This window comes from Chrysochloris asiatica, unplaced genomic scaffold (genome assembly GCF_000296735.1).
Source record: "Chrysochloris asiatica unplaced genomic scaffold, ChrAsi1.0 scaffold00121, whole genome shotgun sequence".
Taxonomy (NCBI): domain Eukaryota; kingdom Metazoa; phylum Chordata; class Mammalia; order Afrosoricida; family Chrysochloridae; genus Chrysochloris; species Chrysochloris asiatica.
In genome coordinates this window covers 9,723,797-9,737,603 of record NW_006408639.1, presented here as the reverse complement: position 1 = coordinate 9,737,603, position 13,807 = coordinate 9,723,797, and the positions used below count along the sequence as shown (strand labels likewise).

Here is a 13,807-nt window from a genome sequence, read left to right as displayed (position 1 = left end):
TCCCAGTGAGCCCCAAGAGGTGAAGTTGAAAAGGAGGCACACTACACTCCTAAAGAACTGCTTGATTTTTCTAATATGTTGTTGTTAAGTGCATTCAGGTTGGTTCTAACCCATGGAGAGCCTGTATAAGTTTCCAAGGAATATGTGTGGGAATGGTTATTATGGGTGTGGGATAATGGTGCAAGGAACATAAAGTTGGATCAGACTTGAGTTTATTGATGATGTTACGTGTCCTTGAGTCAGTTCTGACTCAGCAACCTTGTATTAGGGTTTCCAAGAAGAGGCTGATGTGTGAACCTCAGACCTTGTGGTTCAAACCAACCTTGCAACCGTGCTTTATCCTACAGTGGCACACTAGGAGTTTATTGATATGGCCTACTAAGTTGGAATCATCGACTTCACAACAGTGTGAAGCACAGATTTTTCATTCAGTTGTTTCAGCTAGATTTTAGAAAATGTTGCTTGGTTCACTGAAGCATGAATTAAACCATGGTCTCAGGTTGAAGTGTCAGACTTAAACTTGGTATACTGTAGAGTGGATTTATTAGGTTAGACCCACTCATAGAATAACCAGGGGATATGCCTTTTATCACAACAGTGAGGAACAGATTTACATGAAAACATCTTTGAAAACTGCTGTGATTGCTATTTTATAAAAGTCAGATTTGACAGTGGAAGCTGCCCTAACTGAATTAAGACATCTAATAGCAGTAGACTCCTGGTGTGGTGCTGTAGGATCAGCACTGGACTGTGAACCAAAAAGTCAGCAGTTCAAATCCACCTGCTGCTCCTGGAAATCCTATACATGGTCACTATGAGTCAGCACTGACTCTGGACGGCACTTAATAACAACAGCAACTACAGTTGAAGCTCCCGTGATGATGGGAGCCAAGTGGTGGCATTCCATAAAGACAGGGTGGGCGTGGTCATCATAATGGGTATCAGAATCAACACAATAACCAGAATAGTCAGTTGTTTGGACTTATGTCTTTGACTACTTGGTAACTTAGGAGTGAGGTAAGTGGAAAATCTAATTTGACTCTCCAGAATTTAGAGTCATGACCCTCAACCAACTCCCAGAATTAAACCAATGTGCAGACCCACAACCCCTTAAGCAAAGGGAAAGCCAGGTCCTTTTGTGGAAAGACCCCACTTCAGTCTTTCTCCCAGCCTTCTTCAAAAGGATTTAGGACCTTTGACAAGAATGACTGTTCTTTGGGAAAATGAAAGTAGTCAGATTTTGTGGGGATTAATGGCTGTGAACTAACAGTAATTCCAGAAGACCCAAAATGTCACTGTGCTCCACCAGCAGAGGAGTGTATGGAGGGTCAGTGAGTCATGGAGTCTTACCTCAGGTCCATCTCACAGTGTTCTTCAAGCCCATCCTGTCATGATTTCCCCAGTTCCAAAATGCATAATTGGCATAGACATGAGTCAGCACCTGACAGAGTATTAACCCTTCCATTGGACTCCTCAGGGAAGCCAGTAAAACTGCCTCTACTTAGAAAAATAGTAAACCAAAAGCCATACTGCATTCCTGGAGAAACTTCAGAGGTTAGTGCCACCATCAAGGACTTAAACATGTAGGGGTGGTGATTCCCACCACATCCGCTTTTATTAACTCGCCTGTCTGGCCTGTGCAAAAAACAAGATGGGTCTTCAAGAATGACATTGTGTTACTATAAACTTAACCCAGTGGTGACTCCAATTGCAGCTGCTGTTCCGGAAGTCAAGCAAATTAATATATCTCCTGGTGTATGTATATAGCTATATGGATCTGGAGTCCTGGTGTGACGTTGTTGGTTTATGCACTGGACTGCAAAGTCCGCTTGAACTGGGAGGCCTGTGGTTCAGGTTTACCAGCTGCTCCTCAGAAACCTATCCAGGGTCACTATGGGTCGGAACCCAACGCAATGGCACTTAACAACAACAACAACAAATACTGATCTGGCTAATGCCATTTTCTCCATAACTCTTTCAAAGTATTACCAAAAGTACTTTGCCTTCAGCTGGCTAGCTATACACGTGGACTGTCTAACCTTAGAGGTCTATCAGCTCTCCAGTATTATGGCATAGCTTAGTCCTCTGGGACATTGATAACCTTTCCCTTTTACAAAACAGCACACTAGTCCATTACATTGATGACTGTGCTGATTGGACCTAGTTAAGGAAGAAGTCTAAAGGACTCTAGACTTACTGGTAAGAGACTTGTGTGCTAACAGAGCTTTGTAAACTTGCATGAGCAGGGCAGAGGTGCAGGGGTTGTGTGATTGAGAGTCCAAGAACCAGAGAAGGGCTTGCCTGCAGGCATGACTGAGAAGAGGCTGTCTTGACTAAAGACCTGTGTCCTAAGCATTCCTGATCCTGAATTGTAACCTGTTAACTTCCGTAATAAACCTCATAATTATGAGTATGGTCTTGAGTTCTGTATGGCCAGAGACTTAGGTTGTCTTAAGTCTTAGAAGGCACAGTTGATGTCTGAATCGGTAAAGAAGGTTGGATAGTGGAGGCATGTCTGGCATCCTCTTCATAGGGATCTCCTGGGTTAACTGGTACGGTGGGTTTTCATTTTCCTTTCCCCTCGTAAAGTTAGAGGAGATCACATGTTTCCCCAATGCCATTTTTGCTTCCACAGTCCATAAAGTCTTACTTGTAAAGTTGTTGTTAAGTGCCATGGAGTTGGTTCCGACTCACAGTGATCCTGTACAAGGTCTCTGAGGCTATAAATCTTTATGGGAGCAGAGAGCCTCATCTTTCTTCTGTGAACAGCTGGTAGTTTCGAACTGCTGACCTTGTGGTTCACAGCCTGATTCAGAACCGCTACGCTACCAGAGCTCCGTGTACAGTAGCACGCAGTTATTAAATGGAACTGATCAGGCTTGAGTAAGACCTGAATGAGAAAAAGACCTAAATGCCCATGGTCTTCATTCCTGTGATACTACATTCCCTCGCCACACCTGGTCTCCTGGGGAGTTCCTTGCCAGTTGACTGAGGAAGTGAAAATGTGTGCCTGGTTTGCAAATGGTTCTGTGTACTAAGAGACACTACAAAGAAGTAGAGTGTGCAACACTGCAACCCTTTTCTGAGACCTCCCTAAGGGCATTGGTGAAGGGCAGAACTTGAAGAAACTCACCAGGGTTTCTATTTTGCTTTGAAAGAGAGATGGCCAGATACAGGTTGTGACCAATGGTTTGGTTGAATAGTCAAGGACTTGGAAAGAACATGGTTGGAAAATTGGTGACAAGGAGTTCCATGTAATAAATTACTTATATGATCCTTCTAGCAGTCAGATTTGTAACTTCCACCAAATAAGCCGATGAGACTCTGAAATCTGAGTGCTCTTGTGAAGGAGGCTTGCTGACAGAGTGGGGCATCTCTGAACATTTGCTGGAGCCAGGCTCACTGACCCACAGGGCAAAGAGCTGAGCTCCCTTGGGCTTGGGCTTGCTGATAGAGTGCCTCTAGGCACTTTTTGGCAGAGCTGAAAGAGCTTTGTAACACTTTAGGCCTGGTCTGCTTGTAGCATGGCTAGGAAGATGCTGCCTTGATCAAAGAACTGTACCCTAAACTGAACATTCCTAAACCTAAATAGTAAAAACCTATTGTTAAGTGCCATCATGTAGGTTCCAACTCATAGTGACACTGGTTTCTGAGGAGCAACTGGTGGGTTTGAACTGTGAACCTTGCAGTTATCAGTACAGTGCTTATCCTAGAGCACCACACCAGGACTGTTCTTCTCTCATAAACTCCATAACTGTGAGTATGGTCTATGAATTATGTGTGGCCATTGCAACAAATTATTCAGAGAAATAAGAGGGCCCTTGTGGCGGTGGGTTGGGGAGTTGATGACAGAGAATATATAGCTGAACTCTGCCTCATAGAATTTGCTATGGGCTGATGTTGAATTTGATTTTTCTTCCCTCTTGTCATTTCTTAGAGGAAATTTGCTATTTTGTTTAAATTCCTTTCTTTTTTTCTAAGTTGAGGGGTATTTCTTTCAGTGCTTTAAATACTGCATTTCACTGTCTTGATTTCATGGTTTCTGATAAGAATTCCACTTAATAGTTCTTATTCTTTATAGGTCAAGTGCTGCCTCTCCCCTCAGCTTCTCTCAAGACTTTATAATGTAGTTTTGTTTTGTTTTCCTCCGGTGTTCTCTGAGCTTCCTGCATCTGTGGTTTGGTGTCTCATTAATTTTAAAAGCCGTTGGCCATTATCATTTCAAATGTATCTTTTTCATTCTCTTTCTTCTCCTGGTATTCCAATTATTTGTATTTTAGCTCTTTTGACACAGTTCCATAGTTCTTGGGTAGTCTTTGCTGTCTTGGTCTTCATTTCATTCTTTTTGCGTTTTAGTTAGGCAAGATTTTATTGACATATCTTTTAAACTTATCTTTTTTTTACTTGTCTGTGTCCAGTCTGCTGATAAGCCTATCAAGGTCATTTTTCATTCCTGTGTTCTTAAAACCAAGCAGCAGTTTAGCGTAACTATTTTTTATTTTATTTTTTACGTTTTATTGTGAACTATGTGATAGTTTAAATGGAGAACATTAGCTTTACATTCATCCTGTTGGATATCTTTTCATTGCCATGGTTACTGTCCCCTCCATACATCATCAACCAACCAAAGGGTATACCCTGCAAGCCTGCCTTGGTCGTCAGCACACAGCCCTTCTCCTTCTCTGGGTCTAGAGTCCCCAGCCGCTCCATCTCTCCACATCATCATTTTGTGCCTACATCTCTGGTGTCACTGCTTCTCTGGGTAGGGTCCGGCATGCCGCTCTTCTCCCTTGATAGTCCCAGAGACCTCCGCTCCTGGACTGCAAAGTCAATTACTCTCCTCCTTTTGCTCCAAAACATCTACCTTTACATTTCCAACCCTCACAATCAGCCCTGATAACAATTATTCACTATTGTATCACAAGAGCACAAGAGACCTATCCACATCTCCTTTCATCAACCCCAGCCAGACAGATTGGATACTACTCCGTAGAGATTCTACCTTCCTCCACATCCTCTGGAACTAGGCTCCCTCTCGAAAGCTTGTAAGCCAGTCACTTCTTACCTTTGTAGCCCTCCCCTCCCCCCCCATTTTGGGTAGCCAATGTCCAAGTTTGCCCATCCCTGTCTATCCTGTGTATGGAGGGGGTGGAAATGATCCTCACTGTAAAGATTTGTTCCCTCTTTTGAGCTACTGCATCCATAGGTGTAGGTCAAGTTCATCAACTTGTATCAGATTACTTTTTTTCCTCTTCTTTCTTCTTCTAGTTGTTAGCTTAACTATTGATTGTCTGCTTTGACCATTGTGTTTCTTTGAGATCTGTCTCTATGGGCTCAAAATGACAACCGTAACTCAAAAGCTTAGCAAACTTAGGTTTATGTTAATGGTGGGAAAACAGCTCAAAAAGGAAGGTGAGACTGGTTGCACTACTTGAATTTAATAAATGCCATTGATTTGTTCAGGTCTAAGTCGTTGAATTGGTGTGTGTTTTGCTGTGTATATTCGCAGTAACAGCAACAAATTTAAAAATTCTAAAAGGCATTCTTCATGTCTTTTATGGTCTTTTTTATTTTTAGCCTTTCCTTTTGACACTGTCTTAGAATTTCCATTTCAGCCTACATTACTCATCTGTTCTTCATTTTGTTTATTTTTTCCATTAGAATCCTTAACATATTAGTCATTTATTGTTGTTAAGTGCTTTCGAGTCACTTCCAACTAATAGTGACTCTGTCTGTATAGGGTTTCCGAGACTTTCCATCTTCATGGGAGCAGAAAGCCCCATGTTTCTTCCGTGGAGTGGCTGGCAGGATTGAACCATAGACTTTATGGTTTTCAGTCATTACTTATTGTATGGAATCATGTTGTTAAGTGCTTTCGAGTTTGTTCCGACTCATAGTGACCCTGTGTAGGGTTTCTGAGGAGCTTTTGGTGCGCTTGAACCACTGACCTTGAGGCCCAGTGCTTTATTTCACAGTGCCACACCAGAACTCCATGGAGTATTACTTATTTTAAATTCCCTGTTTGATATCTCTCTGATTCTGATCTGTGCTTTAGTTTTCTCATACTAGGCTTTTCCTCACCATTTGGCGTGCCTTGTAATTTTTTGTTGCAGCTTAGATAGTATCAGTTGTACCTGGTAATAGGAACTGTAGTACTGGTCCTTTAGCATGAAGCAGTTGGGTTATGTTTAGTGTTTGCTCTAGAGTCCGTGTTGACTTCAGGCTTTCCTAGTGTAAAAGTGGCACAGCAGAGGCATGTGACCTTGTCTAACTTCACAAGGAAGAGACAGAATCAGCATCGACAGACCAAGGCTGATTCTTTTGAAACAAGTCAGTCATACCTCCCCTCTTTAACCTTTTTACTGATTCTGACATTAACTGTCCCTCCCACGGCACTCTCTATGTACTGGGTCCAGTCATTCATTGCAGTGGACACACAGGACTCAGATAATTCTCATGATTATGGATGGGATTTATTACGTATCTATTTCAAAAATGAGCAACAACCATCCCTGCCACAGCACTTTCTACTGAGCTGGTTTCAGTAATTCACTGCAACAGCCACACACAACTCAGGTACAATACATACTGTTGTGGGGCTTGGTGGTTCAGGCTCACTAGCTGCTCCTTGGAAACCTTATACAGGGTCGCTGTGAATTGGAACCTACTCAGTGGCACTTAACAACATCAAAAGGGAAGTTAACAGCTTCTATTTCAGGATTAGAGGTGTTCAGAGAACAGTTCTTTCAGTCAGGATAATCTTTCCTCAGTTGTGCCCATAGGCAGGCCTCACTCTGACGTTTGGTCTTTGGCCCTTACCCTGCTCTAGCAATGTTACAGAGCTCTTCTAGAGCTGCTGATAAATGCCCACAAGGCACACCACTCCACCATAAACCTTAGCATGAAGGCATTTGGCTCTAGCTCCATTGGTCAGCAAACCTAGCTTGCTCAATTAAGTGCCTAGAGGCACCCCACCTGCCCTGAGTCACTCAGCTTTACCTGCTCTGGGAAGCCCACCGCTCAGTCTTGTTCTCTGGCTCTTGCTTCTGCTACTCCTCTTCCACTCCTCACAGTGTCACAGTGGGCTGAGGAGGTTTATTATATACAAAGGTTTTCTGGGTTCTGAGATGGCTGTTCATACCCATGTTAGAGTTCCATGTTTTGACAATTCCAGTGAACTGCTTGCAATCATTCACAATTGAACCTTATTATCCTATGATTATCGTCTCCCACCTCCTCTTACTCAGATCCATCAGGAAAAAGATTGAGGGAGTTTACGAAGACTATGGCTAACCGGTTCAAACCCATCATCCACTTCTTGGAAACCCTATACAGGGTCACTATGAGTCAGAACTGACTTGGCAGCACTTAACATCAACAACATGGAAGAGACATTGAACAATACACGACACCATATCAGGGAACTAACAGATTACAATTCTGGATCAGAAATGTCTCAGGATCTAGCTATTCAGTCTGGACAGCTGTTTCTCAGCCATGCCCAAAGGCAGAGTTCTCTCTGGCCTCGCCCTCAGTCCTTCGTGTCTCTGCCCTGCTCAGGAACCTGATACAATGCTCTGGCTCCACTGGAACCTTAGGCCCAAAAGACACACTCCTCTCCCTTTTCTTTTTCTTGGTTCTAGTCAGGTCCCCTATTTCAACTCTGGGATGGCTCTAACAAAACTGACCAATCTCTTCTTAGCATTCCCTTATTTGCTTGGTCTTAAACCCCATAGGGAGTCCTGGTGTGGTGCTGTGGGTTAATGCACAGACTGCAGGGTCAGTGGTTCAAGTTCACCAGCCACTCCTCAGAAACCCTATACAGGGTTGCTATGGGTCAAAACCAACTAGAAGGTATTTAACAACAACAACCCCCATAGAAGTTCCATATACTTTATTTGCCTTATTAACAAGCTGCCCAATCCTCTTGGGTAGGCCACAAGCACTTTATTTGCATAATTCCACCTAGTCATTTGGTTTGTAGTTAAGTGCCGTTGAGTTGGTTCCGACCCACAGTGACCCTGTATAAGGTTTCTGAGGAGCAGCTGGTGAGCTTGAACTGCCAACCTTGCAGTCTGGCGCATTAACCCACAGCGCCATACCAGGACTTCAATCAGTTGGTGGTAGTTATAAAATCTTGGCAAGGAAGGGCATGTTAAAGTGATCCATCAGGCCGCACCTAGCTATACCTCCCTGGATTCGCAATCAACACTCGTGTGAGCAGCAGCCAGGAGATAAAATGTGTTACACTTAGGGAATCTGCTGTACAAGACTTCTTTAAGCTGAGCACATAAACTCAGTTTGAGGACTAAGGTGCATCTGACCCAAGCTATAGTATTTTTAATCACCTTAGTCAGTTTGAATTGCAACGTCAGCAGTTCAAGCTCACCAGCTGTTCCTTGGATCCTCTACAGGGTCACTGTGAGTCGGAATACTTAACAGATGCATGTGAAAGTTGGACAGGAAGACCATAGAAAAACCCATGCATTTGAATTATATTGGAAAAGAATATTAAAAGTACTACGGACTGCCAAAAGAACAAACTTCTGTGTTGGAAGAAGTTGGGCCAGAATGCTCCTTAGAAGCCAGGATGGTGAGAGTTCGTCTCTCAGACTTTGGCCATGTTATCAGGAAGGGCCAGTCCTGAGAAGGACAGCATGCTTGGTAAAGTAGAGAGGCAGTGAAGAAGAGGAAGACCCCACCGAGATAGGAGCAGGCAATGCTTCGTTCTTTTGTTCTCAGGGTTGCTATGAGTTGGAACGGACTCAGCTGCACCTACCAACAACAGAGAGCCCATGTCCATCTCAAGGGACAGCCAGTGCCATGGGGTATTTGAGCCCTGGATGGCCAGTTTCCAGTTTGTCAAGAAATTGTAAATCTAATTTTTATGGAAAATATTCTTAGTTTCAGATGTCAGCAGTTAAGAAAATATTTTTTAACTGACTCTGGAATCCAAAAAAAGTTATCCAGTGGCTGATTTGGACTCACAGGCCACCAGTTTTCAGGCCTTTCTTTACAACAGAAATAATGAGTCCAGCCTGGCTGGGCCAGAGAGCTAGCAATGTCCAGGAGAGTGGTGGAAGAAAGGTTTACGTGGTAGAGCCAGAGAGGGCTTGGCCTAGTGGAGAGCAGTCAGTTCTGCAAGACTGTGACGTATGCGTTCTTTAAAATCCCCAGGCTGTGCTACAGTGAGCAGTAAAACCACAGGTGAAAGTGGGGTTCGTGGTTTAGCCCTCAAAAGCTTTGTCAATGACACATTAAAAATCAGGTTTAAACTTAATGAAAACTGATTTTGAGACATACGATGGCTGAGAAAGATACACAATAAATGGCTGAGAAAGAGATTAAATATACGTGACCCTTTGCCTTGAAAAGGACCTGTAGTTTACTGGTGGAAGAGGGTTTTGTGGAATCCGAGGGAAAGCTGTGATACTAAAATAATGAACTCTAAGGTAGCTGTTGTGTTTGAGGTGTGTGTGTATTCTTGCACAGGTAATTCAGTTGGGTTTTATTTTTTACATTTACCTAGTGATTTTCATGAAGAAGTTCTGCGCAATAAAACGTGAAGATTCATATTATGTTCAAATTTTTCCCTAATGTATCAGTTGCATTAGAACAAATTTGTCTTTTCAAAGCAAGCATTACAGCACAGCTGACTGTCTATAGCCAGGCTGTGAGAATACGACAAACCTTCTTACCTTGCTCCCAACCCTGCTTTATTTTTTTCAGAACTCCAGGAGTATGGACATTTGATCCAAGCAAATAAATAAACAAAATTTGCCACTTCTACCCAGGGAATATAAACTTTAGTGAGTTTTGGGTTTGTTGTTGTTAGGTGCCATTGAGTCGGTATGGTTTTGAATCTCATTAAATAGGAATCTTCCTGACTGGAAGGCATTTAACAACCACCAGTTCTAATACCAGCCCTCCTTCTCCCAGCACTTACTACTCAGCTGGGTTCAATAATTCATTGTTGTTACGTGCCGTAGAGGCAGTTCCAACTCATAGTGGCCCCATGTAGGGTTTCCAAGACTTTAAATGTTCCCAGTAGTATAAAGCCTTATCTTAACTCCCACGGAGCGACTGGCGGTCTTGAACTGTGGATCTTGTGGTTCACAGTCCAGTGCTTATCATATGAAGTCATTGCCACACAGAACTTAGATACCATAGTCACAGTTACGGGGTTTAACAGGTTACAATTCAGGATTGGAAGGGCACAGTTTTTGAGTCAGGACAGTCTCTTCCCAGTCGTGCCCACCAACAGGCCTCTCTCTGGTCTTGGCCTCTCAGCCACAGGCCCTTTGGCCTCAGCTCTGTTCAGGCAGTGTTGCTGATAAATGACCAAAAGGCACTCCAGTCTGCTAGAAGCCTCAGTCAGAAGGCGCTCCTCTCTAACTTCATGGGTCAGCAAACCAAACTCCCCAGTTAAGTACCTGGAGATACCCAGTCCCCACGTGAGCTTCCTGTCCAAAGACACACAACTTTACTTTACTCAGCAGGCTGAGAAACCCACCACTCTGCCTGTGCTCTGGCTCTTGGTTTGGCGGCTGCTCCTCTGATGTCATAGCTCTGTCTTCTGGGTGGAGGAAGTTTAATGCACAGGAATCTCAGGGTCCAAAAGCCACCCGCCGCTTATGACTCTTCTTTCTTTTTGATAGCGAGACCCCTGTGGCTGTTTCTGAGATGACTGGTTGTGTACACGTTGGAGTTCCAAGTGTTTATAATTACAATTAACTATGTAATAACCATTCACAACTGAATCATATAATCCTATCTGCATCTTCTCCCACCATCTCTTACCCAGACTCAGGAAAAAAATTAATTTGGTGGGAGTACCAAAGACTGGTTAGAAGAGCCATATCAAAAAATTGTCCACATTGCTCTTATGTCATTTAAAAATATATGCATTTATACATATACATATATATATGTATACACATACACACATATATAGGTTTACAGATTCGATCATTGGCAAAGTGATTGTATTAGATTCTGTGTTGATTGTCCAGACCTTGCAATTCCATTTCACAAAGTAAGAGACTGTCAAGGAGTGACAGAGATGCAGCACATCTGTCCTTGTCCAGGTCCTAGAACAACAACCGCAAGAGCCCCATTTGTAGTGAGGACCTACTGGTATCCTGGGGTAGAGCTTAGGTACAGCTCCAAGATCAGGGCACATGAACGAGGAAAGGGGCAGGACAGGGACTAGGACCGCTTCAAAGAATTTCCTAAGTTGCCATAAGAGAGGTTGCTCATGCTAGAGCAACTATTTTCATCACAGGTGATGCAGGTAATCAGAGACTCAGGGTGGGGTCGGGGGCTTGACTGCTGGGAAGGGGTCAGAGTTAGAATTTCTCCACAGTCATGCCTGCTGCCTGCAGTGCATCCCGCAAGGTTTTACTGCCTTCTCTTTTTGTGCCAGGCCCTGTGCTGTCTCTGAGTCACACTTGGTCTGTGCCTTAAAAACCTCAGAATCAGGAGGTGGTGGAAGCAGGCTCAGTCAATGGTGAGGCAAGTATACGTCAGAAAGGGACTTCCTAGGTTCTTTCAGCCTAAGCCAAGGTTATTTACCAACCCTTCATTCAAGCAGTCATTCCCAGGGGTTTAGATTTTGTGCATCAGTGGTGCTTTAAAAAGTTTGATTTGCCCATATTTTTTCTTAGGCTAGGTCAAAGATGTTAACTCTTTTTCAAGTGAAACCTGTCACCTATTATTATATTGCCTTCATTTCATAGAAGAAGGGCATTTTACTTCTAACGATGGGAAACATATAATAGTAGAATAAAAGTTGCCTTTTGAAATTACCTTCTGAACTGAGTATTGTTTTTGTTCTTTTTCTCATTTCACCATGGACTTGAGTCACATTCGCTGAGGACTGTTCATGCCAGGGTACAGGGTGTCTCTAGAGAGCAGACTCCATGTTGTGTCTTGTAGATTGTGACAGACCAACAGACAGGACAGAAGATCCAGATAGTCACCGCAGTGGATGCCTCTGGGTCCCCCAAACAGCAGTTCATCCTAACCAGCCCAGATGGAGCTGGAACGGGGAAGGTGATCCTGGCTTCCCCAGAGACCTCCAGCACTAAGCAGCTCATATTCACCACCTCCGACAACCTCGTTCCTGGAAGGATCCAGGTAAGGGCTGCTGAACAGGCATTCCTGTCAGCACTTTTGCTGCTGAATTGTTCCTGACTCTTACCTCTGCTTTAAGGCCAAATTCATCCCTAGACGGTCCCAACCTGAAAAGTTGGCAAGTTGTTGCTTTGACAAACATGAAAAAAAGAAGAAGAAACAGTAAATGAGTGTCAAGGCCCCTAGGATAGCCAAGTGTGGTGCTCAAAGGGGATGGAGGTTGAGCCAGCAAAAATCAGTAGCCCACAGGAGATTGACCACGAGCAAGCCAGCACTGAGGCCACTGGAGAATTCTTCCTATCTGAGGCCCCATGGGGACAGCCCTGGGCTCACCACCTAGGGCTGTTCTCACCTATACCTTGTCCAGATCTGCAAACTTGGCCCTTAGTATTGGTTGTGCTAGCCTTGGTTCCCTCAATTCTTGCCTCCATCGCTGTCCTGGTTCTCCCATATCTCACAGGGAGGGGTAGGACCAGGTACAGGGTAAGCAGAAGTTCAAGGAGCATTCAGCCAGCTTTTGGAGGGCAGCAGGGTTGCTGCTCGGCATGTTTTTTAACAAAGAGACTAGAGACTTAAGGCCAGTGTCCCATTGTTTAGTCAGGGTCACATGCTTTCTTTGGGGCTTTCTACTATGGAGTCCTGGTGTGTGGCACTATAGGATAAGCATAGGACTGGTAACCAGTAGGTCAGCAGTTTGAACCCACCTGCTACTCCTTGGAAGCTCTGTACAGGGTTGCTATGGGTCTGAACTAATTCGTTGGCACTTGACAGCAACAGCAACTGTGGAGCAACTTGAGAAGGAAAGAATTCTTCCTTCTGATAGAGCTAGCTTCAGAATGCCAAGACATCCAGCTTTCAGAACTATACTTTTGAGGCCCCTTAATGCTATACTTAAGGAACCCTGGTAGCATCGTAGGATAAGCACTGGAGTGCTAACCGCAATTCAGCAATTCAAACCAACCAGCTGCTGTGCAGGAAAAAGATGAGGCTTTCTGTTTCTGTAGTAAAAATTTACGGCCTCAGAAAAACTATACAGGGTTGCTATGAGTCGGATCCAGCTGAGTTGCAGTGAGTGGTTTTTTGGTGTACTGCAGTTAGTAAACATTGTCTCCTTCATTTCTTAGATTACACTCCAATCTGAAGTCAGAATTCCTCCTCGTTTGTGAAAAGATGGTTTTAGATTTTGTTGCATGTTTCACAAGATGTGATTTTACATAAAATATTTCCAGCATACATCAAATCATTTTTAAAGCTTACCATTAGCTTGAATTTAGACACTTTTTCATAACAGCTGTTTTTTTCTTCCCATTTTCATATGATACCAGTTACAGCCTCTCTGAGATGAGTAGCACTTTTGCCCTCCAGGAAATTGGTACAAATGACGAGGTTTCAGAGACCACCTAGTCCAGGCTTCCCATCTCCAACTGACTGAATGAGAAACCTACTTCTTCCATGAACAGAGCATGGCTGTTGGGTAGTTCTTTATGCAAATACACCTCTTTGCATACTTTTCAAGTTGTTTCATGGAAATAGACTGCCAAAAGACCATAAATATCTACATCTGTGTCTGGTTTCCCACCCGACCCCAATCCTGGGTTGCTGAGGTGACCAGATAATAGAATAGAGAGAGGGGGATTCTGCTTGTCTCTGGGAAATCAACTGCTGGAAGGGC

The 13,807-nt window shown here is 43.7% G+C and overlaps 1 protein-coding gene across 1 annotated transcript in view; it reads left to right on the top strand.

The window, feature by feature from the left end:
* NR2C2 (nuclear receptor subfamily 2, group C, member 2) overlaps positions 1-13,807 on the top strand; it is an 84,203-nt gene that overhangs the window by 50,626 nt on the left and 19,770 nt on the right. Inside the window, exon 3 of the mRNA XM_006868674.1 lies at positions 11,938-12,138. Within this exon, the coding sequence (XP_006868736.1) occupies positions 11,938-12,138 (201 nt within the window). The remainder of the gene's footprint in view (positions 1-11,937; positions 12,139-13,807) is intronic.